The 27,940-nt window shown below is 46.8% G+C and overlaps 1 protein-coding gene across 1 annotated transcript; it reads right to left on the reverse strand.

The window, feature by feature from the left end:
* Positions 1-634: 634 nt before the first annotated feature.
* Positions 635-27,190, reverse strand: LOC118792277 (kinesin-like protein KIF26A). Its single transcript, XM_036550093.1, has 13 exons — positions 27,117-27,190; positions 22,604-22,772; positions 17,460-17,678; positions 16,294-16,387; positions 15,215-15,477; positions 13,612-13,795; positions 12,080-12,239; positions 11,487-11,649; positions 7,749-10,779; positions 5,529-5,722; positions 4,462-4,485; positions 3,702-3,852; positions 635-813 (listed from the first exon to the last, which is right to left on the reverse strand). Exons 1-13 carry the CDS (start codon positions 27,134-27,136, stop codon positions 635-637), a joined length of 4,851 nt encoding a protein of 1,616 aa, XP_036405986.1. The 5' UTR covers positions 27,137-27,190.
* Between the last annotated feature and the right edge of the window lie 750 nt (positions 27,191-27,940).

Below are 27,940 nucleotides of genomic sequence, written 5' to 3' on the forward strand. Positions count from 1 at the left end.
TGTACATACAGTAAAATCATGTCATTAAGATATAGAATACAATATAAAATATTTTCTTTCCTGAATAGGAATATGTTTGGGATTCTCTTCGGTAGGCTGCATTAACACTAGCACCAAAGAAAAAAAAATGTTCACTTGAAATCCATCAATCAGTAAAAGGCACTTCCAGGTGTCAAACAAAAAAATCTTGGCCCAGGATTCAATCTAACCGTAAAGTTTTTGTCCTAGTGTTAAAAGAATGATCGTTTTTTTATTACTTGCTCAATTTATTGTCACTTTCAGCAACCAGCAACTTCATAATATTGTGAAAGTGATGAAAAAGGGAAGTAAATTTGCTATTCAAAGTTGATAGCAGGGAGCTTTGTGGTTAAATTGAATTTGGGCTTTAGTATGTCTTCCGCACCATCTCTCTACACCATGCTATAAGTATTGAAACCTTCCCTCTTTATCCTCACCCCTGTGCCATTTTAATATGACCAACACCATGATGATTAGGGAGATCTCCTTGGTACTTAAAGAGCCTCCACTTCAGTGTAAAGACTAACATTTGTCTTCAGCTTTTTTTTACCCAGAACCCTTTTCCAATTTTCTCAGAGAGTCCGTTTGATTTGGTTTGCCGGCCACTTGGCTTCGCTCACACCTTAAGCTCATGCGCTTCCTCTTGCACCCTGGACGTCACCTCGATGTCGAAGCAGGTCTCCATCATGACACGCGACTTGCATAGGTTGACGCAGTACTCCAGTTCGCCTGTGACCTGCGCCAGGGCCTCCAGGTACTCCTGTGACTCCTTGTCCAAATCCGGGTCAACCTCAACTGGAAGAGAAGGGAGAGAGGGAGGGACATTTGAGTTTGAGATAAAAGCAACAGGGAGAACTAGAGAGGGAAATCCAAGTACAGCGAAAAAAGAGAGGGAGCCCGATGGACATGGGTCAAGAGAAGATACTGAGAGCAAAGGAGGAGAGCAAGGGATAGATAGAAGGAAAGAGAGATCACTATCAAGCATGCAATAACTGAGAAAACAGTTGCCCCTCCCCTTATAAAAAGCGGTTTAAATATAGAACTTAAAATCAACACAATTTATCTGCAATATATGACAAAAGAGGCTGCATAGTGATTGCCACTTTTATAAATATTAATGTATGCAAAAAGTGCAGAATATATTGCAGGGTTGCAGATGGCATAAAGTAAATAAAATGATGCACTTAACATTCAGTGTTGTACTGAAGGACATAAAGTATTCATCTGTATTGTGCTGTATGTGTTAGTTTGTCATTAATCTGTATTCTGCAGTGTGCACTGTGGCACACTAGTATCAGTATTTCTCACCACATACCAGACTGTTAATTAAAAAGGGGATAAGCTACAAACATTTATACTGCTAAAAGAAACACAGCAGTGCAGAAAGATTAGACAGAGCTGTATCTGCAAAAATGAATCCACAAGATTTGAGATATTGGCATTCCACTTAAGAGTTCCTAACTTATGACTTTAATAATGTAAACTGGCAAAAAGGAAATACAACCAACATCTGGCCTACAGCAGCAGAAACACTTACAGTAACAAAACAATGCAGAATAAGGGGAGCTCACATGATCACAGAGATGGATATAGCCTACCCCTCTGACACTGTCCATCCAGAAGAGGTTGTGCTGTTGACTTTTAACATTCCACACGCCCACCTACTTTTGGCATAAGGTATCTGATAGGTTACTGTCCTGTCAGTCACAAATGCCTCTAGGAAAGGGCAAAGAAAGGCCAAAAAGGGTAGGCAGCTAGCACATGCATTTGAAGTGTCACTGTTTTGATTGGACTGTGGCACAGAAAGGTCATCCTGTCATGATCAGTCAACACTCTGAGGGGGAGCTGTGAGTATCTGATTTACAACATATTGTAGCAAGTCATCAGTTATGAATATAAAAACTTTGTATTCTTTACAAACTGAGAAGTATGCTACACTGCATATCTTTTTTTTCTGAGCAGTCTAAAGATGAACAGAAGTAAAAAGCTTCAGTATCTTTCAGTCCAACACCACCATTTTCTTCATATGATAGGAAAGAAAGGTGATTAATTTAGCAGCACGATTCCCTGCATAAGTCTGTTGAAGCCAGGAGTCACAGAAGAACAGCGGGTGTTGCTGGGCTGGGCACTGGGAGTAATCGAGGAGGGAGAATAATGGCTTATTGATTTCCACATGCACAGTGTTTACTCACAAGTGGGGCTTTCATTCAAGTGACACGTGGGTGCTGTGCAAACTCATTTTTGTGTCTGACCTTTCCGTTTCCCCACTGTCCTCTCATGAATGGAACGCCTTCTAGCAAAGAAAAGCAACTATTTGTGTCCATATCAAGAGGCTGATTTCCCTGCATGTCTCTTTGTGTTTAGTTGCATGTGATACAAGCCACATGTTCTGTTATTATTTTCCAATAATGCTCTTTTGTTTGAAGGAAATTTTAAAGACTTTGCTTTCTTTAACTAAAATTTCATAGATGCACAAGAAATAATAATAATAAATACAATTCCAAAAACACTCAGCTCTAAAGAACTTTCATGAATTATCTTCAGCCAACCCTGGTCAGCCTGACTTCTTTGTACAATGTACAATGATGTTCCTTGAGTGCTGCGGGATTGGAAAAACTTGTGCAAATGTATGTCTCTGATGTAGATGGTGCTTTCTTGGTTATCGTCAATTCCTGAGCCGGCTGTAAAAGGCAAGGCATGGAAATGGTACACTTCAGTGTGCCATTGTACATTAACAATCCTGCTCTCTGCTGTCACCATCGAAAGATCCACTATTTGAAAAACAGTGAAGAATGGAGTGCTGTGACTTTAACTATGTGTGGGTTCAACAGCCAGTCAAAGTGGACTATGCAGGGGAGGTGTGGGAAAAAATGTTTTTATGGGTAACCTTTCTTCAGCTGGTTTCCACAATCAGCCCACAGTCCAGAGTCCTGCAAACCCCTATTCAGTATCAAATAAATCTCAGTATTGCAGGCACCTGCTATTCAAAGTGGATATGTCCTTGACATCTTATGACTACAAGTGGGTAAATGTTAAATTGGGGGATTTGTTATCTACCACACCAAAAAAACACATAATTCAACAAGCAAGTGAATAATATATGCATTTAACAATACATGAACAATGACAGTAAGATGTAAAATAAATGTAAGAGTGTAAGTGCTTGGAAAGTGTTGCATTGCAAAGCTTCCTGCAGAATGAGGAAGAATGAGTGTGCTAGCAGACAGTTCTGAATTTTTGGAAGCACAAGTAGTGAGGGTCTCCTGTCCAGGCCCCTTTTACAATAGAATAGTTATAGAACGCTCTATAGCTGAGGAACTGGCTTGAGAAGAGGTGTCAGGTCCCAGCCTCTCTACTGGTAGCCTGTGTTTACAAGGTGAATGTTCTGCAATAGAGCAGATAAGCCTGAGGAGTTTTCTTGTGCTCAGTCATAATTACCACTAGGGGGTGCTGTACCTACCAACCCTTCCCTGCTCAGCTAGGCCAGCCTTATTAAAGCAGTCAGAGGGTAGTAGCTGGTGGCTGCTACCATTAAAGAACTCGGAGTGCACTTCTTAATACAGATTAATGACAAGATCACATAGACATCACAACATATTAAAAAATGAAATATAACCTGTTATATGTCTCCTGTCTTGTATTCTAAACTACACAGACTTTTGAGAGGATCCCTCAGTACTCACACTCTCCTATCCACTTGTGAGGATCCAGCATTAACTTGTTCTTGACATCCTCCAGCTCTTCCTTCAGTCTCTCGTGTTTAGCCCGCAGGTCCCGGACCAGCTGCTGCCGCCTCTCCAGCATCTTAAGTCTGGCACTGAAGAACAGCAGACCCTGCTAGAGTGGACACAGACAGAAAGACAGCCTCGGCTACGGTCACTGCACAGTGGCTCAGTGCCTTCCCGCCTCTCCCATGCACTCTAAGGAAAGGACTGCAACGCTGACACCACAGGCGGCTTTATACAGGGGGAGATTATTCTAAATTAAATCAAAGGCCGCTAACCTGCAGATTTACCTCCCTTCCCGTTGGCCGGATTAATTAGAGCCCGGCTCCAAATAAAATTAGCATCCCCCTAAGCCCCCACATCTTCCTAATCTGCAGGGGAACTGTTTGCAGGAGGATTAAGGGTAGGTCCAGCCAAGAGGAACAGGTTATTGACAAGCAGAATAATGCTGCAGATTACTCAATTGTACTGTCACAATGTGAGAACTGCAGAATGCACAAAAGCTTTAACTTCAACTTTTAATTTGGAATTTATGCAGGTATTATATAAAGAGTTTCATTTTTACAATACATGCATTGTAATGACTTTGTTTGCTTCGGAAATGCATGACAAATTTGTTCTCTTGTACTTAACCTCGCTAAACCTGGAGGCTTTCCTGACTCACATTTCAGCATAAAATCACACAATTAAACCGTGTCCACGCTGGTGAACAACGTACCCTCTCATCGTCCTGGCACGGCTGCTTAGAACCAGACAGAAGGTAGAGAAAAGTGTAAGGATGGACTGAAGTTTGAGGTTGCTAATGCACACAGACACATCTTATATGCATAGATGCATGTACACAAACACTCACACCACTTAAATGAAACAATTTGCAATACAGTACATCTAACAACCATACTCTTGTTCCAGAATCGCCTTTCGATTTTTTATTGTAGCAAGTCTCTGTCTGACCTGACTAAAACGTGCAGGAATGTTTAATGATCCATGGAAGCACAGAGAGCCGTAAAGTGCTTTCAGGCAGTACTGGATACTGGGAAACACCTTCATTCATCAAATGTGCCTCTACCTTTCTCTCCCTCCCTTTCTCTGTCTCCAGCCTCCATCCAGCTGGCTTGAGTCATCACTAAACCATCAGTCATATCTAAACCAATTAGCTGCAGGCAGCACATGACTGTCCTGATCCCTTCCAATACTGTAACCCCTGCAACGTGATAGCTAAAGACAACAGGCTCGGGCAATTAAATGCACTCACTCGCTGCCAGGCAGGTGGGAGGTTAAATGGTTGACACCACCATTCTTGTCTTGTTCTTTAATCAGAGGCGAGCTTGATTGAGAATGATGAGCTCAGATGTTCCTACAGTGCCAGCCTACTGCGCTCTACTACTGCCTATCATACACTATGCTACGAGCCTGTCACCTCATTGGTCACACATCTGGTGAAAAACACTAAGATAGGTCCCTGATTTAGAAATATTATATTAATGAGACCTGAAAAAGCCCTACTTTCATTGGCTGGGGTAATTTTTTGGCCTGATCACTCTCTCGTGCCTCTGCTGCTAATGGTTATACTGGAAGAGCCATCAGTGAGGGGCACGAGCAGCTCTTGGGCTGCTTCCTTCAGCAGCAGGCTAAAAATGGGAAGATATTTTCCATTGGTTGTTGATTGAGCGTGAACCGAAACCTGGCAGCCTGGCAGAGCTGAAGCCAGAGATGCTGAACGACCAAAATGAACGTGTGAGATAGGTAATGGTGGACGAAACAGGTGGAAAACCGTGCGCTCGCCTCCGTCGTGTCGCCCAGCTGCCGCTTCTGTAGGGGAGCCATGTCATCGATCTCATACACCTTGATCTCGAAGGGCTCCTTCAGCGTCCCGGGCAAGGGGAGAAGGTCCACCCACTGGCTCGTGGTGCCTGCCTTCCTCCCCACGGGCGAGGTGTCTGGCAGGGGAGCTGCGATCAGACGCCGCCGCTGGTAGCCTGAGGTAGGAATATCACAACGGTCAGAAATCCCACAATTTACACCAGTTGGAAATACGAGTATCCCACAACGCACACCACTGCTGTTAAATACTGCATGCATGAAGTGACACAGGCAGAATGCAAGATGATAAAAATCATTTACAGAGTCACATAGCCTTCTGTGGGGTATTGATGACATATGAAATATATGTAAACCACTCCATGTGGCTCTTCCTTTTACAACAGATATAAACGATGGAGGGTAGTTGCATAACTCTGAATGTAGGAAACCTTGTTACACATTTCCACTGTAGCAGAATTCAATATCATTTTTATTGAGGGTATCACCCATCCTTGTTCATATCGCACATACCTGAGAACATAATCAAGTCTGACTTTATAGTCCATTGTGCCATAAATCTATACAATAATATGGCATCTATACCATATGATGGATACAGTAATGCAAACAGACAGCATGCAGTGGTAATATCAAGAACTGATTTTATTGTTAGAGAGCAAACAATTAAATCCACAATTCACAAGAGGAATGGCTGTTGAAAATAATGTGAAGGTTGAGAGTATTTCTCTCCTGCTCTCCCTAGATCCACAAACATTCTGGCCTGAAGCAGAGAAGAAAGCCATCCAGAAGGTACACTGATACAATTTGGATAGAGGGGTGAAATTTTACAGAGCTACCACCATTTATTTACACAGCAGATTTCATATATGACCACTCATTCATTCTGGTTGCTGAATCTGCGCTGGTGCTCAGAGACAGAGACTCAGTCTAGCAGGGAATTGCAACCCAAGCCAGCAAGATATATCAACACAAGCCAGCAAGACATTGCAACCCTTGCCAGTGAGTCATCTCATCACAAGCCAGCAAGACATCACAGCACAAGTTGGCAAGTTATTGCAACACAAGCCAGCAAGATATTGCAACACAAGCTAGCAAGACATTTCAACACAAGCCAGCAAGAAATCACAATACAAGCCAGCAAGACATTGCAACACAAGCCAACGAGACATAACAACACATAGGCAGCGAGACATCGCATTTCAAGCCAGCAAGACATCACAAGACAAGCTAGCAAGAAATTGCAACACAAGCCAGTGAGATAATGCAGCACAAGCCAGCAAGATGTTGCAACACAAGCAAAGGAGACATCACAACACAAGCCAGCAAAGACAGCTGATAAACATCTCTCGATGAACTGAAATTCATTTCACTGGCAAGTCATTCCCATACACAGCTGCTCAAATTGTGCATTCTTAAGTACTTATGGCACTACTTCTGAAGAATGCAATCTGAGAGTGTTTACAGCATGCGCTCAATGGCTTAAATCAAAGGATTTTATAGACACCAAAGCTGCTTAGAGTGAAAGCCTCCATTACTAATTGCCTGTCTTTTGTCTCTGTACAGTGCCATTTAACATAAATCCTTGCATATTACCTCATTGATAAGCATTATCAAGGCTGTTAAGAGATTGGATTTCCTTCATAAAGCATTACAAATTAGTATCTCAGAACAATAGTATAGAATTAATTTGAACTTGTAGGGACAATGAAAGACAATTACTTTAAAGATGCATCTGTTTAATCAACCATGTTTATTGAATTACGTGTGTTAAGCATAAATCGAGGCACACCCTCTGTTGCATAAAGGGCTATAACCCAAAAGAAAGGAGCATTCCCTCGATGGCTCAAATGTGAAGGCGAGTAGATATAAGTGCCAAGATACATTTTCAGAATTAACTCTTTGGGAGAGGATCCAAACTGCACCGCATTTAACACAAACAAAGCATGATTTTAAAACTCTTCATGAGAAGAAGGCATTGATTTACCACCTTGCTCACAAGGAGTTTTCATTCCACCTCATTTAAGCATGTTAATCTACTTCCTGTGAGAGAGTTCATGGTAAGACACAAATGTTACTTTGGACACAGTATTACAAATGTATTGTTCCAGTTGCATAGAAGCTACCGCCCTTCAGACCGGCTTGTTAGACAGTTCTGGAATGTTCAAAAGCGCCGGCGCTCACCATTGGCCCTCTTCTTGGGAGACTTTGAAGGCCTGGCCCGGCCTGAGGAGGAGAGGCCACTTTCGCTCATGGAATCGTGGGCAGAGGAGGCGCTGCCTGTGGCCTCGCTGTCCCGGATCATGCTCTCGTAGCCGCTGCTGCCCCCGCTGTGGTAGAAGAGCGCGGTGCGCCCCATGGCCGGGGGCAGCTCGCCGCTCAATACGCTGCTGTTGTCGCTGCCGTGCCCGCTGCTGTAGCGCTGCGGCCTCCTGGGGGCTGTGATCTTGCTATAGGGGGATGGCGGCAAGGGGGAGAAGGGCCTGTTGCCACCGAGGCTCACCCTGCTGTCAGCCCCACTGTCTGCATCGGCTGAGCCCCTCAAATGTTTTGCAGGGCTCCCCAATGCCAACTCGCTGACCCTGCTATTAACGGCTCGGATGGCTTGCTTTGTGCCCATGATGGTCCCTCTTCCTGGCTTTCCATTGGCTCGTGCCTCTGAGTGAGTGGCCATCTTGCCGCTGGGAGGTAGGGTGGTGTTCCGAGTAGCCGGTGCAACAATGCATACAGTAGAGGGGCTTGGGGGCTTGGAGCTGCTAACAAACAGAGGATGGGCCTTGTGCCCATTAGAGCTCACAGCCTTGGGGTTGATACTGCCTTTAGTCTCCCCCATTTTACAAGGGCTTCTGGGGCTGGCACAGGGAGGTGAGGAGGTAGCCATCGGTATGGAGGCAGAGGCTGGAAATCCTAGCTTTGCCACTGACCTACTAGATCTGCCCTTACTGCCTAAGCTGGCATCACTATTCTCTCTGGAGAGGCCCGGTCTGGAACCCACTGACGTCAGGCTGTCACATCTCTCCAGAGATGTCAGGCTGCCATAGCTTTGTCCAGCACTGCCTTTGCTTCTTCGCGTCTTCTGGCTGGATTTTGTTTTGGCCGAGCTGTGGTCCGCCTTTAAGCTGGACGTTTTGTGGCTACTGGAGTACCCTTTGAATCGCATGTCAAACTCCTCCTCCAAGAGGGACACCTTAGATTCTGAGGCCTTTCTCATATCGCTACCTGCAGACTTTAAGGCACTTGGGGTCAGCAAGATCCTAGCCTTCTGATCTGAGTTAGACTTTCCAACTGGTGGAGTGGGAGGTGAGCTGCCACCTGGCCTTGCACCATTCAGTCCGTTCGTCTTTTTCCTCAAGGACAAAAACTTGAGGCTAGCAGCTGTGAATATGCTGTCTTGGTTAGGTTTGCCTTCAGAGGAACTAGGGATGACTGGTACTGTGCCAAGCGTGGTGGCCTCTCGCCTAAGTAATGGTATTTTGCGTGGGCCCTCTGCCTTGTTGCTATGGGACCTTTCGCAACCATCCACCACCCTTTGTGCTGAAGAGGGCTCCTGCATCTTAGGTGGTCGAGGTACGCTGTTGCTGTTTCCGCCTGATTTCCGGGAGGAGCCACTACTCTTGCTGCTTCTGTGGGGCTTGCTACCAGAGCCCGACTCAGAAGCTCCAGAACTGAAGTGGCTGTCAAGGCACAGCCAGGGGTCATCTGACTTTCCCTGTTGCCTCTGGTATTCGTGGTAGATGCTGCTGCTTTGGGCAATGGTTGAGGTAGGTTTCATTTTCCTGGGGAGGCTTGAGTGAGCCTGTGGAATCTGTAGGTTTTGGGAGGCGCTGAGAGTGTTGGCTTCCATTGTTTTAAAACCTCTAGAGGAGGTTTTGGGAAAGTCCAGAAAAACTGAACATTTGCTCAGGGAGGATTTTCTGGAGACAGCACCGTAGCTGTCGTCCGTGGAGTTTGCAGTGTCCTTTTTGAAAAAGGACTCCTTGTGGAGCAATCTGAGGGAGTCCTTGTGATCGATGCGACGTGAGCAGGCAGGTGCATTTCCTTCTGCATTTACCCAAGACATGCCCAACTGAGAAGTGTAGGCATCAAACTCGTCATTGATGCTACTAACGATGGCAACTGGGTGTGAGGCAGAGGGCATAGCCTGCAAGGAGCGGTAACCACTGAAGTTGATGATTCCAGCTGGTGTCCTGTTGTCAGAGAAACCTCTGACAGAAAGCTCCTCCACTACAGTGAAGACTAACTCGTCCTCTCCATTCAGCTCCACTGGCTGCTGCAGGGTCACTGTGGTCCTCAGGATGTCCTGGTCGAAGCTCCTCCCTCTCAGGGTGGAGCGCAGGCGTCTCACTTCTGTGGGGCTCCTACCCAAGACAGGGGAGCTCGAGGGCTCCACCTGCTGTACGGCATGGTAGCTCATCCCTACTGGAGGCTTCCTGGTGCCTGAGCTGCCCTCCATTACCGGCAAAGGTTTCTGAGATTCCCTCTGTTTAGAAGAAGCTGGTACAGGTTTGGAAAGAGGCCTTTTAGTTATGTAGACCTTCTCCCGCACCACTGGCTCTTTTGAGTCTTTTGGCAGAGCCCCACTCTGATTAAACATACCTACCCTTTGGTTTGAACCTAGACCCTCCTCCCCCTCTACATTCCCTCTTGTGAAACGGTCAGACATTCCCTCATCTGGGGTAGAGTCTGACCAATTATAGTAGCCCGTTTCTGATTTGAAGTGGTTGCCACTTGCAGAGTGGGCGGCTGACGTGTAGTGCGGTTGTCGTTTGGGGGAATCGCTTGCCTCAGAAGAGGCTTTGGCAGCCTGTGTGGAGAGGACAGCCCGCTCTATTGGTCTGCCAGTGGTGGCTCCTTCTCTGTCATCCATGAATTCCAACTGTTCCTGTAGCTCCGCAAAGGTGCTGCAGTTGAAGTGGTCCCCATCAACTGGTGTGCCGTCTCTGATTCGCCTCCTGTTCAGGGAGGGGATGATGGGGACGAAGGCGGGCAGGCCCTCAGTGTCCCCGGGGTTGTGGGTGGAGACGGCGACTCCTCCCGGTCCCACGTAGATGACAGCATCGCAGGAATGCTCCCTGCTGAAGGGGTAGTCCAAATCATTCGGCCGCAGAGAAAGCAGGCTGGGGTCTAGGGTTCGAGGATTGAAAAATCTTGGACAAGGTGGCCCCGGACCCTCTTCACATGGAGTGTCCCCACCAGAGGCGCTTGATGCTTGATGCTTGATATGGAGAGAAAAGAAAACACACACTCAGTATAAGAACCACAACAGAAGCTGCAACTGTTCCTTTTGCTGCCTTCCTTTCTCTCATCTTGGGTTTTTACTTGGTTTATGGTTTCATCTTTAGTCAGCAGATACTTTAATTATAAACATGAACTCAGGGAGTAATCGACTGGAACGAAAAAAAAACAACAAAGATCATTTATTTTTGAAACTGCAGGTGAATATGCTCATTGCTTAAAATTGATTTCCACTTTCATCATCATCCCCTAAGTAGAAATATTTTTACATGGATCAGAAAGCTTTCCGCACACAAAGCCTTTTTCCCCTCCTTATCAATTTATTAAGAAAATAACAAACAACCAGTGTTCTGCATAATTGAGCAATTATATCACTCACAAGGAGCAGAGCATGTTGCTATGAAGATATTACAAACAAGTGAGATCTGGCAACCAATACACAATGAAGAGAATATAAACCAGGCCTTACATGTATACACATATACACCCATACCACCTCACCCACCTGCACACATGCAGACACAGACTCACTCCTACAAAATGTAAACCAGGCCTTACATATATGCACATATACACCCACACCACCTCGCCCAGCCACACACATGCAGACACACGCTTATTACTGCAAACACATACACTCCCTTTCCTACAGACGCACCACAGACAGACCCACACACTCACCCATACCTTAGCTCTCTTCTTCCTTGTGCGGTGTATGCGCGAGGCCAACTGGATGGTGGTGAGTGTCTCGGCGTAATCCGATGGGGAGTCGGAGATGTGAGCTATCATGGTGGTTCTGCAGTTGATGTTCCCCAGGGACTCTCTCAGCAGCATCGTCAGCTTGCTGTCTCTAAATCAGGACACATGAAAACAGCTGCCGTTACCTTGATGAGTCCCCCCTCCATTTCTGCACTCAGAAAGCTGGCAGCAGAACAATTCTGACAGAGAGGTGCAGCAGAGATGAACCTTTCTCTTTATGCCTATTTTAGATAAGCCTTTCTGCATGTTTAGACTAACACATCTGACTGGTCTTCTTTGTAATGAAATGGAACAGTCTTAAATGTGATTGACACAGTAAGTGTTGCTGTCTGAGCCGTGGAAGGACTGAAAGTCCAGTCATTGTTCCTCCATTCACACCACCCCTCTCCTGCCTGCCCCACTTCTCTTTGACCCCTCACCATTCTCACCATTCTTATTTTGATGAATCTCAATGAGCTTGACAATGCGATAATTACTCATTTTCAGCATCCTGCCTCAAAACCAAGCATAAGTTAACTTACCCGTAAGGTACATGCTTGGCTCCACCGGCCAGGGCGAGGATCACATTGCCCAGGGCAGGCAGTGACAGGCACTGGTCGCCACCTTGATTCTGGCCCTTTGCCTGGACCTTCTCACAGCTGCCCAGGTCAACGAGGTGCAGGCGGCTCCGACCCCCAGACACTGTGAGAGAGAACCATTTGAACAGGTCTAAAGCGAAGTGATGAAAACAGGCATAAACATTGGTGAGTGCAATCAGGTTGCATTTTAGTATGGTTTGGGATAGGAGTTTTATGGAGCTGCATGTGGCAACGAGGGCAACCACACTGCAGGTGCAGCTAAACTGAACATTTTGTGAGGAAGCTGTCCCATTAAAGCTACACTTTCTACACTAGGCAATTGATATGTGGTGGCACACCCTTAAAAGGAAAGTGATGACTGATTTCATACAGGCAGTGGCGATCTTTAGCTGTTCGAGATACAGACTTAGAAGTCCTTAGAATCTGAGACGCTTCATAAGGGGGGACGCAAACTAACCTCGCATTTTCAAACTGGTATGCTCTGGTACATCAACATTCCATTGAAGAGGGATTCAGCTTCATTACATATTCAAATTTATTCCTGCAGTAGCGACCATCTACCGCAGCTCCCAGAGTGAAGTGCTAATGATGAAGCTAATGCAAGGGTACTTCAGTGGTAACTAATGGGTAAATCCCATTAACATATGGCGGTTTTGGTGGAAAACAGCCCGCTCCTGCAAATAATCTTGTGATGATGTTGTTTATTGGTCCTGTTGAAGCTCTTTAATCTTTGTTAAATTTGATTGGGTAAGACAATGGAAGAGGTTTGAGTTTCTTCCTCTATGATTCAGTTCTGGAGCCTAATTCCTAAAGATGTACTGATGTATAAAATGTTATTCCAGCTCGAATAAAGCCATGCCCTCTCATTTATATTTAACGAATTATAATATTTTAAAATGTATTTGCCTAATTTATTGCATGTGTTAGTCTGGCTGCTTAAAGAGCATTGTCTTCCTGTGGCTCTGATAGAAAGATGGAGCCACAGTAATTAGGTTTTTTCTTCGTCTTTCTGACAAGCATTTATTTGCTTATATGTATTCCCAGAGGTGTCAGAGCAACAGATGAGTTAATCTTGGGGAATGATATCATTCATTACAATCACAAGGGGACCAGGGGAGTTTACTCCAAAAGCATTCTGGGAAATAAACAGCTTTGTAGGATAATATAATAGAGATGATGCAGATCATCAACGTATTTAATCACATGGGTAAATCTAATTTTAAAAACATCATAAACAACATCAAAACCATAATATGGTTTAGATCATCACAAATACGCATATGCACACACACACACACACACACACGCACACGCATACACTCACATACACCCACAGGTACAGATGTGCACAAACAGGCACAAACACACACCGACGCACATGCACATGCACACACACACACACACACACACACAGTTACAGATTTTTGAAAGAGCAGGGCAGTCCTCTGTCAGGGGGAGCAGTACAGGACCCTTACTTCCTCCTGGTCCGCTGGTGTCCAGGCGGTACTGGTAGACGTGCAGGGTGAAGAGCATGTGGGAGTGGCGCCGCATCTCCTCCTCGCAGTCGGGCCTGCTGGTGCTCCGCGCCGCCAGGGCCGCGTCCAGGAGAGATGCAGCCTTCTCAGGGGAGGGGGCCCTCAGCTCAGTCTGATTCAGGAGCTGGAGACAGAGAGAGGGAGAGAGGGAGAGAGGGGGGTGAGGGAGAGAAAGAGAGACAGAGAAGAGGTGAGGGGATGAGTAAGAGAGAGAGGGAGAGAGAGGGGGGTGGGTGAGAAAGAAAGAGAAAAGGAGAGAGAGCAGGAGCATAAGGGATAGAGTGACAGAGAAGGAAGGAGAGAAAGGGAGAGCAGGAAGGCATGAGTGACAGAGGAAGAAAGTAAGTGGGACAGTGGGAGAGAATGAGGTAGAGGCATAGTGAAAGAGGGAGGGAGACAGTGAGAGGGGGGCCATGACGGATAGAGTAACACAGAGAAACAGGGAAAGGGAAAGAGAGAAATAGGAGAGTAACAGAGCAACAGAGAGAGAAGGAGAGAGAAAATGAAGGAGAAAGAGGAAAAAAAGGATAGCAGAATAAGGGGGGTGAGGGACAGAGGCAGAGATAGGGAAGGCAAGAAGAGAAGGAGAGAGAGGGAGGGAGACAGCAGAGAAGGGCCATTTCTTGGCCATTAGCTTCAGCCTCTTGGGCTGCCAGGGAAACAGATATGCACAGAGGGATGGGAATTAGACAATGGGAACAGAGACAAGGAGGTAAACACTGTGGGTAAGGGGGATGGTATTGTGGTTTGGGCATCCTTTGGGGGGGTGGCGCACTGTCCACATAGAGAGTGTGCTTCAGGGGACACCTGGTGGCTTTGAAGTCCCCATCCACGTGAAAGCAATCAGCTGATCAAAGCCCCCCCATGAAGACAGTCATTGTGATTGAGACCCCCAAGCACGCACCCTCACCAGCCAGAGAGAGCGATGGACACAGGCGAAATTACAGACAAACGAGTGGCTCCGAAGATAAACAGCGGCTCAGCCGGGCGGCTTTAGATGAAAGAAAGTGGATAGATTTCTATGAGGAGAGGACAAAGGCAACCCCTCTGTGAGACAGGCAGGAAGATAAGAAAACATGGAGAGACGGACAGATCTTTCCAGACAAAAGCCGTCTGGCTGAAAGAGAGATATCGGCACACTTAGACACAGACGTACAAGGTGAAGATGAAGCTAGGGCAGTGGCGTCGTTGGTCCGATCATTCGGGGCTATAGTCCCGAATATTTTAAGCCTAGCCCCGAATATTTTCACCCTGAAAAAGGAGGTGTTTATAGCAAAACAACAGACAGACTGTGTAACAGAGTGGAACTTGACTTGACTCTGAAGGTGTAATAATATTTATTTATTATAAAGGTAGATACAATCTCCCCAAACTACGGATGCCAATCTCCCTTCAAAAAAAAGGCAAGCCCCAGGCAAACTTGACTTGGACCTTTTCAATAGCTAGAAACTTCCCTGAGCTAGGGCGAAAGCAATGTGGGAAGCAGTGGATGGCAGGGACCCTGACCCCAACCACTGACCCCTGCACCCCTCTCTCAGCTCACCTGGGAGCCGTAGATGGGGTCCTCGCGCAGGTACACGCCCGACGATGGGCCGCCCTGCCGGGAGCCGCTAGGCTCCCTGGCAAGCAGGTCCTGGAGCTGCTCGTCCCTGCCGAAGATCTCCACGGCGGACGCCCGCAGGGAGAAGCGCGCACCCGTCCTCTCCCGGCGCTCCTCGATGAGCCGGAAGAGCCAGGAAATGGCACAGGGTGCGATGCCCAAGGTTTGCGTGGAGGCGTCCCTGCCAATCATGGTGTACGTCTTACCTGCAGGAGGTTGGGAAGTAGCACACAGTGCATGATTAGTGTAGAGGCAAGATAGCAGGAAGTGGGGCATTGCACAGGACTACTGTAGGGGCAAGATAGCAGGAAGTGGGGCATTGTACAGGACTACTGTAGGGGCAAGATAGCAGGAAGTGGGGCATTGTACAGGACTACTGTAGGGGCAAGATAGCAGGAAGTGGTACACAGTGCACAACTATCTTAAAAGCAGGATAGCATTGGACCGGACTCAACTACTCTTTCAGGGGCATTAAGTGTGTTTCTGTGTTCCTCGTTTCATCACTAATATTTTCCATGGATTCCTTCGCGTACTTCAACAGAATGTGGAACTGATTTTGAAACAAGGAAGACAGGCTCTACTTCAGAAGCAGCAGACAACTCACGTTTGGGAAATCAGCTAGTGAGGCCTAAAACAAATGAGTTCACATTCTACCTGCCTCTGGAGTTAATTAAACAGGCTCTCTTGCACAACCCTCCCTGACCCTACCCGAGCGTTGGATGTACATAACCTTTGCCGCCTCCCCACCTCCCCCACTCCGCCTCTTTCACTCAAGTGCACAATGCTGATGAGAATATTCCTGTTCTCTTCCTGAGATTTTCCCTTTGTGCATTCCCCTCACAACCTCAATGGCTGAGACCACTGAGTGCTCTGATTGGGTGGATAAAATATGCCGAGCTGTAAAAGCTAGTGATGTACAGTATCCTTAGCTGGATCAAACTCGCTACAGTTATGGTCTGAGGGACTGATGGCTGGCAATGTGGTTTGGTCATGGTAGTGCTGGAGTCAGTGGGAATGCATACCGAGGCTGGCGTGGCCAAAGCAGAAGATGCAGCCATCGGCACCGTTCACCACGGACTGGATGACTTCCGCGACGGTCCCTGAGCAAACCTCAGCCTGCAGGGGCAAAGCAGAGGGCATGTCATGCCTCTCCCAGCATGCACTGCACTGGGCAGCATCTTAGACTGGACAGCAGAGTTGGCTTATGGTTAAAAAACCAGCGGGTTGCAGGTTCACATGCAGGGTATAAACCTGCTGTGCTATCGCAGAGTAAGGCACCAAACCTGAATAGATTCGTTAAATATTCACCTGTATAAACGAATAACATGGGAAAATAGAAGTCACCTCCAACGGGGGTGTTTAAGCAAATAAACCATGGAATCATTCCAATGTGATGTTCCAGTGCACTTTCATTCTCTTCAACACAGAACATCTATAAGCCAGATAATGCCAGGGTGGCAGGAATGGAATTCGCGCTCCATCGCACACAATATCACACTCCCATTTTCAATCTGATCCAGACCTTTCGGACTGTATAAGTAGGAATGACCCTCCCCACCTCGCAAACACACACACACACACACACACACACACACACAATCACACCGCAATCCAGCCGATGAAACGCCCTGATGCGGCAAACTCCAGTGTCCCCTACAAATTCACCTTACTGTTTTGCGATACTGATCGCCTACGGAACAGGGGTTTCGTAACAGCAGCAGTGTCCCCAGGGGGTTGGAATCCCTACGGCTCAGCTCACATCAATCCCACACCAGCGCCTCCTTGAGGCCAAACAGGGGCACATGCACTTCCCCGCCATCTTCTGATAAAGTTCTCGAAACTCGAGCCCCTGGGCTGGTGTTGCCGGTGCGGACACCCCGCGGCCTTCTAAATGGCCGTACCTTTCGGCGGGAAGCGAAGTGGAGCAGCGCTGTCAGTCGCTCCTCTCCTCCGCAGAGGAGGAAACTCCTGAGGCTTCAAAGTTGCACCCCCCTCTCTTTTTTCCTCTCCGCAAAGACCGACTTTGATCTCAGTTTGGATAACGATCTGCTCAACTCAAAGTGTGATGTCTATATATACACATACACATCCACACACATTCACCCACACACACACTCACACACACACACAGCATATGAACCTGGATGACAGATATACCCTGATATAAATTCTAATGAAACAGGCCTACCTGTGAGGTATCCTGCGGAAAGACTGCATCGAAAGTGAAGGTCTTCGGGGCTGTGGCCACGGCGGCCACAGCACCCCCCTGCCCGGGACTGGGGCACGCCTGGGTGGAGGGGTCGCAGAGCGTCAGCTGCTTCCTTCGGGGGTCTACCCTCAGGAAGGACATGGATTCGGAGGTGTCCTGGTGGTCCTGGGAGAGGCACACACGGACCATCACTTTCACCTGCAGAGGAGAGAAAGGCACATATGAGCAACAGCCTCCCATATAAAAATGGAATATACCGTAATATGTTGAGGAATATGTTGTTCAGCTCAAGAATATATTGTGAATACTTTAAAAACATACAAGGAAGAAATATATTACAACATACCAAATGAGAATATCTTTCATATTTCAAATATATGGAAAGAGCTAAAAATATATTCTCTTATTTATACTCTCAATATTTTTTGTGTGGATCTCTCTCCCTCTCCTCTCTCTCTATACACACACACACACACACACACACGCAATCATACCCATAGATGGACTGCCAACAGAGGGTACAGAGAACTGATGCTTTCTTCATTCATACATCAAAATCGTATTACTTTATTTATATTTATTTGGAATTCATACTTTAACATATTACTTTCCCATGAGTGCAAATAAAGAAAGAAAAACACATTTCACAACAAAACAAGATTAAGAATACCCCCTCCAGTTACATAATGGATGGAGGACCTGTGAAGCTTTGTTTCATTGAATTAACTCTCCTGAATCCCTGACAGAGTCACCAAGAGATCTGAATTAAAGCAACAACAGTTAATGAAGCCAAATGCCCTCGAGTTGCAAAACGAGGATAATCCTTCCAGGGAAGCGCACCCTCCCTCCACCGCCCCAAAATGCCGTCTGCAACGTTCCTGCTTCGGCCAGGAGTCTGCAGATAGTTATCCAGTGCACCAGGGAGACCTTCACAGACATCTAGGGTGCGGTTTCCAGACACATAAACTGCTAACGCTTCAAAAGGGTGGGCTGCATCGTTTTGGAGGCTGCATAGTCAGCATCTGTTTTGTTTGGTCCAGAGTGCTTTGAATGTGACAGCTTAGCTCGCCTTTAAAATTTCAGATGGTTTTCTCTTCATTAGTTCCCCCCTTAAAGTGTCAGCTGCCACGAAGCATCCTTTCAAAAGGGATGTTTTTGAGTTCAAAGCCCCAAATGTTCACGGTTGTTGTGGTTCTTTGAAGCAAGGAAGCCAGAGGCAAGAGACACCCCATGGAGAAGGACCTGGGCTGAATACAGCTATATATAACATTGGGATGGAATGCACCTCCTTTTGCAATACCTTGACATAAGAACATCTTCACTATGACCACCACGGTATAACCACCCAAGTTAGAACCACAGTGTTATGACCATCCATGTTAGCACCTCAATGCTATAACTACCAGTATTCTGACGTAATAGAGAAAATCTCTACCAGAGGTCAGAATAGGTGTAATGTATGAATAGGTTTGCTCAGTGTGTGTGGAACCTTCAGTCTATAGCAAGACAGTGGTCTACATAAGCAAAAGGCATTCATTAATCCATTCATTCATTCATTCATTCATTCAATGCCTGAAGCAAAACCATGAATATCTCATTTATGATGAACCTAAATTGGGCCAAACTAGGTGGTTCTCTCCATGCAGAGAAATAAGGAACCTACACTACGATGACTGCAACTGCAAAGCCCAAAATCAATCATTTGTGCATGTTCATGTTTCTCACAATCTGTTTCCCACCACAGATTCATCCTGAAAAGGAGGCAGTGAAAAGACTTTGTAAGAAGTGCGTAACCCCACTCGTGTGTTGAGTTTATCTACAACCTTGCTCTGTAGTGTCCTCATTCGCCCTGACCTCTTTTGCTGTAAGGACAAACAGCTTGAGCACGGCCAACCGCAAAGCAGATAAGGAATTCAATCATGGGCAATAAAGGCCTCCCCACTGAAAGCACACTTCCTACCGCCTGTCTCCTGCGTGTGATGGGATATTGAGTGCAGGGCGGCCCCATTTCGCCCCACTCTGAGGAGGACGCCATCAGTTTCTGCTGCTCTTTTATGGATGTCATTCACATCACGTGAAAGCGCTGTTATTTTGATTTGTGTACAGGGCACATGCTGCCTGCTCTGAATCCCATTCGTCAGAGTTCAGCAGCTTGCTGCAAACTCTTGGCCAACTCCTGAGGGGTGCCTATAACTACATAATATTACCTTTGCTTAGCAGGCAATCTTATCCAGAGTAACCTGCTTACGTTTAAATGTTCTCCATTTATATAGCTGTATGTTTTACTGAAGTAATTCAGGTTATAATGCTAAAGGGTATATTACTTCTCCACAGGTGAATCAAATGAGCTACATTTGGGTTATAATTTGGGTACATTTGGGTATACCATTTGGGTATACCACACTAATGCCATGTCACCATCACCACTACATTCACCCCAAACGCACTCCAAAATACGTAGTTTGGTATATTGCATTGCACTTAAATGTTGAACCAGGTACACACATCCCTGCGCTGTGTTCGGCACTGATGCATGTTCGAATATGGTTAGTAGTGTCCTGTTTGTACAACATTTTATTCCACTCTATCAGAGGAACTTTGTACTCGCATCTTGTACGGTGTTCTGGACAAGAGCATGTGATAAATGGCTAAATGTAAATGTAAATGTAATTATGGGGACATGGTGAGGCCCCTGACTGGATGTGGGTGTTGAGACTGGTTTCCTCATGCTTTGCTTGACTCTCTCTGCACTGAGACAGGGAGGCTCATTAAAGTGCAGTCTTTGTGATCCTTGCTTTCCCTGGGTAACTCTCAATATGTACGATAATGGCTCGCATATTCAAATTCACAAGAGATTGCACAAGGAACAGTAATCTCTTCAAGGATGAATTCTTTTATACAAAACTTTACAGCAAGTTTTAATGCCTGCTTCTTTTATGTGTCCCACAGTACCTGTAAAAGTGTGTGTGCTTGTGTGTGTGTGTGTGTGTGAACGTGTGTGTTTGAAACCACGTTAAGCATGTGAATGGACACGCAGAGGCATGTCATGCCTCCAGCTCCGCTCCTAATTGGCTTTCTCACTCAGCTTCCATCTCGGTGTGACTGTCACACTGACTGTGATTGACACATGCGCGCTGTGACCCAGCCATCGGTCGGCCCAGGCTCGTGACGCAGTTCTAGGAAAGCTCTGATGACAGTAATTGGCCGAGACAGGCGACCTCTGCTTCCTGGCATCCCCTCGTCGTGGCTGACCCAACAGAACGCCCCCGCCAGGACGGCCGTGGAGTCGCAGGAGGGGAGCCAGACACGCCACGCTCGTCGATGACACAACCTCGTCTGGTGCCGCGAATGGGGATGCCGCGGATATTCACAGCTATGCTGGAGCCAGGGACGAGAAAGAGTGCGATTCATTACTGAGAATGGCACATTCTCATCATCATAAAGCTACCTTCTGGTTCTGGTGATGGCAATTAGGGGGTGCTTTATGTCAGCCCCGGCTCCAGAGGCTTTTGGCACCGTCTCCGACGATTCCTGGAGAGCAAGAGCTCCCTTTGTTACCAGGGACATATTTAGCAGGTTGGCATCCGCTGTGAGGGAGCAGATGCCAGGCTGGCATTTTCATGGAGCAGTCAGCCACGCTGTTGCACTGCATGATGGGAAAGAGGCCAGAGACGAGGAAAGCTGAGAGGAGAACCACGTGAGCTTAACCCTTCTTTCCCCAGTAGTATTGATTTATAAATCCTATACTTTTGGTAGCAGGGGGCTGCTCCCTCTACTACTATCCCTCTTCTATTGGTAGGTCATTTCCGTCCAACGGCTGTGGGAAAAAAGATTGTTTTTTCAAGCTTACAGAGTGCTGGGAGGTGCTATTTAAGGACTGGGGCTAATCCACTCCACTGTAATCTTTTCACACAGCTCAATCTCCTTGGATCAGCAGTGCTGGTCATTCAACCTGTAGGTGACACAAGTCTTTGACACACATACAGGCACATGCGTGCTCTCACACGCACACACACACACACACCCACACACACACACACACACACACACACACACGCACACACACACACACACACACAGACACACACGCGCACACACACAGACACACACGCACACTCAAACTCTCTCACACACACACTCACACTCAAACTCTCACACACACACACTAACACATTCACTCCTACTTCTCTTTTCCTTTTGATTGTAATAAAGACGGTCTCGGCACATCGCGCGACCAGCGAGGCATTTCTAATTCATGTCATTTTCATGTTTCATTTGATACTGCTCATTTGCTGTGAGGAGATGAGGAGAGAGGCGGCTTATTATCCCAGAAAGAAGGTAATTGGACTCAGCGGGAAATAGAGGGCTGCCAGTTCCCAACCTAGAGTGGCGTGTGTGCACGCATGTGTGTGTGTGTGTGTGTGTGTGTGTGTGTGTGTGTGTGTGAGTGTGTGTGTGTGCACGTACACCTGCATGACTTTGGTTGATTATTTCAAATCTACAGTGGCACAGTCAGACTCTTACATTAATCTTACTAAATCCCTTCTGAGTCCAGGACAAATGGCTTTGGTCACAAAACTGAAGAAAAAAGATATGTGGTTTATTAACAGCAAGACTTTACAATGCGCAAAATGTTACCTGATCCTTAGTGTTAATCCTTTACCCCAAATACCCTAAATCCTGACAGTTATAATGTTTTTTTTCTGTTTGTTTCTCCCTAACTGTCACAAATTGCCACATATTCTGTGAATGGAATGTTTCTAGTCCCTTTATGTGGGATATGTGGAATGCCAGCAGGTCAAACAGCTGTCAAGACACAGTGGACCACATAATGGGTCCCACTGCCAAGTCTTGTCAATCAGTGATTTCTAGGAACCTATCAAAAGATGTGCCTCTGCACAGAAAAATGCTGTAAATAGTCAGGCATCCATTGTACATCAAAGCTCAACCCACTTTTTGCTCAAGAAGCTTCAGTCTCCCATCACAACATTACAGTGCTACAGGAGTTAGTGTGCACAGTGGAAATTGACAGTTGGAGAGTCATGATCCTTTCCAGTACATTGTCTTCAAAGTGTGTTTCGACTGTTCTCTGGTGCATGGAGAGTACGCTCCCTCATTCTTACCTTCCCCATGCCAGGGTTGTCCTTGACCTTTGACCCCGCCCGCAGAAGGCATGGCGGCACGGGGGGCGGAGTCCGCTGTAGGACAGCGCTGAAGTGCGTGGGACGGGCAGAGGGGTCCTGCGAGGCGGGCTTCTTTCGCCTGGACGAGAGGTTCAGTTTCTGGGCGGCCCTGTGAGGAGAGGATAAAGAGACGGTGAGACAAACATGGTCCCTTCACGTGCTGGCAGAGGATGCCTGTCGACTGTAGAACCACGTAGACAAGCAGCGTCCAAAAGCTATAAAGATCTCAGGGGGCGCTGCAAATCCCCCCAATATAAAAGCAGTAACATCTCACAGGATCTGGTTCACTCCCTTTTTCTGAGAGCACTTTCAGCTTTGGCCTGGCATTGCTGGCCCTTCACCTTCTGATGAATCCGGCTTCTACAAAGAATAAGATAAGTGTTCGGGTTTACATAAGTTAAAGCTATTCTCTCCCTGCTGTAGTGATACGTGATATAGTCTCCTTACTGCAGCACATCATATCTTTTACAGAACTGATTTTAGATGCAGCCAATTTCATGGCTGGTGCAGTCTCCGCTCTGACTGTCTGGGCAAGCCAGAAACTGATGCGTTACGTTACAACATCTCTAAGCCACATAGCCAATGCTAAATGTCAAGAACTTCAGTTCAAAAGAGCACAACTAGTCTGCTGCATCTTTTTATTAATTGCTCAATACTTCGATGCTCAAAACATGAATGCTATAATAGCAAACTGCCTAGAAATGGCACAAAAGTATGTAGTAGTTGCAACAGTAACACATCAGTACTGCGAAAGTGAATGGAGCAAGCTAGCAAGGAGCAGAGGAGCTGCATTCTCCAAGCAGTTGCTAAGGAAGTGAAATCACAAAGCACTGTGTTTTATCATTACTCTATTGATGGATCTTGTAGAGGACTGCAAATATATTATCGCCCCCTATGGTAAGGTTCCCACACTGCTTTCTGCCCTGACTGCACTAACTATAGAATTTGTTTGCGAGTCCCGCTCCTCCAGAGAGGGCTGGCAATGGAATGGCACTGATTCTCCCACGTTTCACAATAACACCAGTACTTGTGTACTAAGCTGAAACAGAGGCAGATGTGATCACTGTAGCCACGTGTGAAATGCCCCCCCAAGGAGCAGTAGAGCAGCCCAGATTAGGCCATGATTACTTTTCTCAGACAGGACAGTGAAACTGAAAAATCGATACACTCCTTTTCAAGAAAAATAATGGTCCAGGCTTGACATTCAGGGTGAGTGGGGAAACTCCAAAGGTCATGCCTAGAAATCGGGCAGGAAAAGGTCAAGGTGCAGTCCCATCTTTCTTTGCGATTGTAAACACAAGCGTTAGGGTCCTCGAGTCCACGGTCAACGCCATCCCCACCTACCCTGCTGTCCAGGCTGCCAATCAGCCCGTCACCACACTCTTTAGCGCAACCAGTTCCACAATCACACTCCCACACACAAATTCAAAACACTCACAGACACAGACGCATATGTACACACGTGTGATCACATATATGCACACGCGCGCACGCACACACACACACACACACATACATGCATGTACACACACATTGCAAGGATAAGCATGTCCTCCATCTGTTGGTGCATCACTGTTCTGATCGGGGGGGCCACTGTTGAGTGTTGTTGTGCACACACAAACATCCCTCCATGAAACAGCTGTGATGCTCCTCATCTTGACCCTGTCCCCAAGCGCTGGAGTCTACCCACATGTGAACAACTGTGATACACTCCCCTGTGCTCACTCATTTTGTGCTTTTCCCCCTGAAGGACACCTTGTGCTACGAAAGTATCAGTACCCTACCTTACAATTACGGCTAAAGAAGCATATCTAATTGGGGCTTGAAATCACATTTAAAGTGGGCCGAAGCCCATTTTAATCAAGGTTTGAAATGAGACAATAAAAATACAATAAAAGAGAACCATCAGTGTTGCCTTGATGCTGCAAAAAAGGCTCTGATGCGATATCTATCAGTCTGGCTGGAAAGACTTAATCAAGCTAGAGGAGACATAATGGGTAGATCCTATCTCTTTCAGCCAAACAAAACTGTTACATCGAGTGTCTCGATAACCCCAGGATGACTCCAGTTACCTAGATAACTCCTCCTATTTGAGATAGGCCTGGTGTTTGGGCTGGCAGCACACTCATTGACTTCTTACGCTGTTAATCTGGAAGAGGGACCCAGAGAGCATTTAGGGAGCTGCTAGCGGGTTACATCAGCGCTTTCATTAATATTTTAGCTCTTTTAGTAACGCGAGTGAGAAAACAGCACCAACAGATGAGTATTTCAGTGGTTCTATATCGATCACTCAGCGGGAACTTGCATTTTTAAAACTGTGGTTAGAGCCAATTACTGCACCTACATTATACAGTACTTAACATGAAGTTCAGCTTCTGTCCTGTTTCCAGCAAGAAACTGGCAGCACAGGCAAAATATGTCAAAGCACAGCATTTTTTCACAGTTTTTAAACTTAATTATTCACTTTTATTTATTAAAGTACCTACATGCTTGCTGCCTCTGAATTGAATGAGGTGGTCCTTTTAGCTATCATACACATTAGCATGCTGTTGGTGAATGTAAGAGCATGTGTTGTCTCTGCAGCTTGCCAAAGTTAGAGAAAGTTTAAAAAGCAGGTGCAGTTAAAAACCGCTGAGCTGGCCCCTTGCAATCAATGCCAGATTTAAATGTGAAACAGCCTGACTCAGCTACTCTCCAGGAAAACAGTACTCTTCACAATGACAAACTCAACGAAACAGTCACATGTTCAAAAAAAGTCATATTATCTTGCCAGACATCCCTTTTATTGCCATTTGGCACCCATAACTGCCTTCCAATTTGTTGGTATGAAATATGTCCTTGTGCCCCTCATTTAACTGACCTATAAAGTACATTTTGGGAAAAAAAGGAAGTTCATTTTATTATGCAGAGACAAGCACTTCTAGAACTCCCAGGGATGGTGTTGAGACTTGCAGTTCCTCCCTACCACCACTGGGGGCACACTATCAGGACATTTGAAAGAGGTGTTGGGCAAGATCAGTCATTTCAACTAACACTCCTGAAACATATAGTATCTGATATCAAGCATGTTCTTATTGAAGTGAAAACTGGAAAGGGCTTCACAGCACTGACCAACTGTCAAAGATGAGGATAAATTTATCAAGAAAAACACTGCTAGAATGAATACTTTGTGTGTGTGTGTGTGTGTGTGTTTGAGTGTGTATCTCTTGTGTGAGCCTGAGTGAGAGAGTGAGAAAGAGAGAGAACGAGTATATCAACCCTGCCCATCTTCCGCTCAAGAGCACAATCTGTCTCCACAAGGGGTACAGATGGAGCCTCCCATGGGATCTACATATGTATGTATGTGTGTGTGTGTGTGTGTGTGTGAAAGAGAGAGAGAGACGGAGAGAGTGAGAGAGAGTATGTGCGTGTGGTTGTGTGTGTGTGTGTGTGTGTGTGTGTGTGTGTGTGTGTGTGTGTGTGTGTGTGTGTGTGTGTGAGAGACAGATTGTGTGTAGGTGGGTGCACATGCATTTCTATGTATTGAGATAGAATGAATGGGATAAAGAAATAGAGCATATGTGTGAGTGAAGTGCGTGTGTGTCTACAGCATACAAGGAACCCCACCGTCAACCACTGAGTCTGCCCAAAAGGCAAAGACACTCAGCCAGACACCACAACCCCCCTTTACACGCTCACACGCTCTCTCCACCCTGAGAGCACGGCATTGCACAGCATGGAGCACCGAAGCTAAAACGCTCTCTGATAATGGACAGTGAGGGAGGACGCATGTGGCTGTCAGAGGAGAGGAAAACAGGGACTCGACAGCACTCAGGTCACAGTGCCATTACCACAGCAACAAGCAGCACGCTACACCCCCCACTGACACATACAGGTGATAGCAGGGAATAGACTATTGTCTATTGTCCAATCAGGTCTCCACAATGCAGGAAAACACATTACATTATATATCTGCTTGGCAGCTATATTCAGGATGACTTAAAAGCCATAGTTTCTGTTCTGCATATTACCCCCTCAAGCTATTGGACATACACAGTTCACCCAGTTCAGGTAAATCCTCAGGTTGAGGAGAACTGCAACAGTGCCCCATTGAAGATTTGAACTTATAACCTTCTGGTTAAAAGATAAAGTCCTACAAAGCCACTCTGAACATGCAGCATGTTGCCTAAATGCTTCCTGCTATGCCACGCCTATGAGCATCCTATAACTGAGACAGACTTCAGAAAGCAACGTGGAAAAAAAATCTATATGCTCTGAAGGGGAGCAGGCTAGACTGGAGAATAGGGTGGGAGAGGGGAGGCAGGGAAGCACCAGAGAAACCCGAGGAAGTCCTTGCCAGAATGCAATAAACTACAACACAGGTGAAGTTTAATAGTGCAAATTGGAGAGCAGCAGCAGCACACAAGAGCAGGAGGAGACAGAGGCTAAAAAACAGAGGCGGGGATCTACTTACAGCTCTTTCCAATCCATCATCTACGGAGAGTTCATCACCAGAGCATGCAGCACAGCCGATAAATCCAGTCTGCTCCATTCAGGCTGTATCCCAGGGTATTCCATAGTTTCTGCAGGTGACTGGATTTGGAGGGAAAAAAGCGGGGGGTGGGGTCGTCGCTTCACCAATGAGGGCGAGCGAGGGGGGGGTTCCGCTTTACAGTGCTCGCGTTCATTAAGGGGTTCCCCTGAATCGGCGACACCTGAGGAGCAGAGGGGGGAGTCGGTAGCGCGTCAGCGCCGCCCAGGTGTAGTGAGGTCGCGGTGCGGGCGGCAGGGGGGCTCCGGAAAAGTTTGCGCGGCGGTTAGGGGAAAGCGGGAGCAGCGCAGAGCGTGTCGTCTCCCGCGCCCCCTTTCCCCCCGCCCTCCCTCCAGGTGCTCCGCCTACGGCGATGTGATCTGGCGGATGCGTGCGACCCTTCAGCGGCTCCGTGCGCTCTCTCCCTCTCCCCTCCGGCACACTCCTCCACGCAACGGCGGCGGCTAGGGTCTCCTGTGCTCTCAGCGCTCCCCCTCTTTCACTCTCTCTCCCTCTCTCTTTCTCTCATTCTCTCTCTCCTACACTCTCTCTAAATCTCTCTCTCTCTCTCTCACACACTCTCTTTCTAAATCGCTCTCCCTCTCTCTCTTCTTCTCTCTCTCCCCCCCTCTCTCTCCCCCCTCTCTCTCTCTCTCTCCCTTTGTTAACCCTTCCCTCTGTACCTCTGCTGCCAGACTGCATCTCCCTCCCTCCCTCCCTCCCCCATGAGCACTTCTCGCTCTCCCCTCAGACACACGCAGGCAGGG

The sequence above is a fragment of the Megalops cyprinoides genome, chromosome 17, assembly GCF_013368585.1.
Source record: "Megalops cyprinoides isolate fMegCyp1 chromosome 17, fMegCyp1.pri, whole genome shotgun sequence".
NCBI classification, from domain to species: Eukaryota; Metazoa; Chordata; class Actinopteri; order Elopiformes; family Megalopidae; genus Megalops; species Megalops cyprinoides.

Excerpts from the sequence above, each read along its gene's own strand:
- LOC118792277 (XM_036550093.1), bottom strand. The coding sequence starts at position 27,136 with ATGATGGATTGGAAAGAGCT. Across the intron at positions 12,240-13,611 it reads CACCAGCGGACCAGGAGGAA|TGTCTGGGGGTCGGAGCCGC; the intron begins GTAAGGGTCCTG and ends TCTCTCTCACAG. Across the intron at positions 814-3,701 it reads TCACAAGTGGATAGGAGAGT|TTGAGGTTGACCCGGATTTG; the intron begins GTGAGTACTGAG and ends CTTCTCTTCCAG.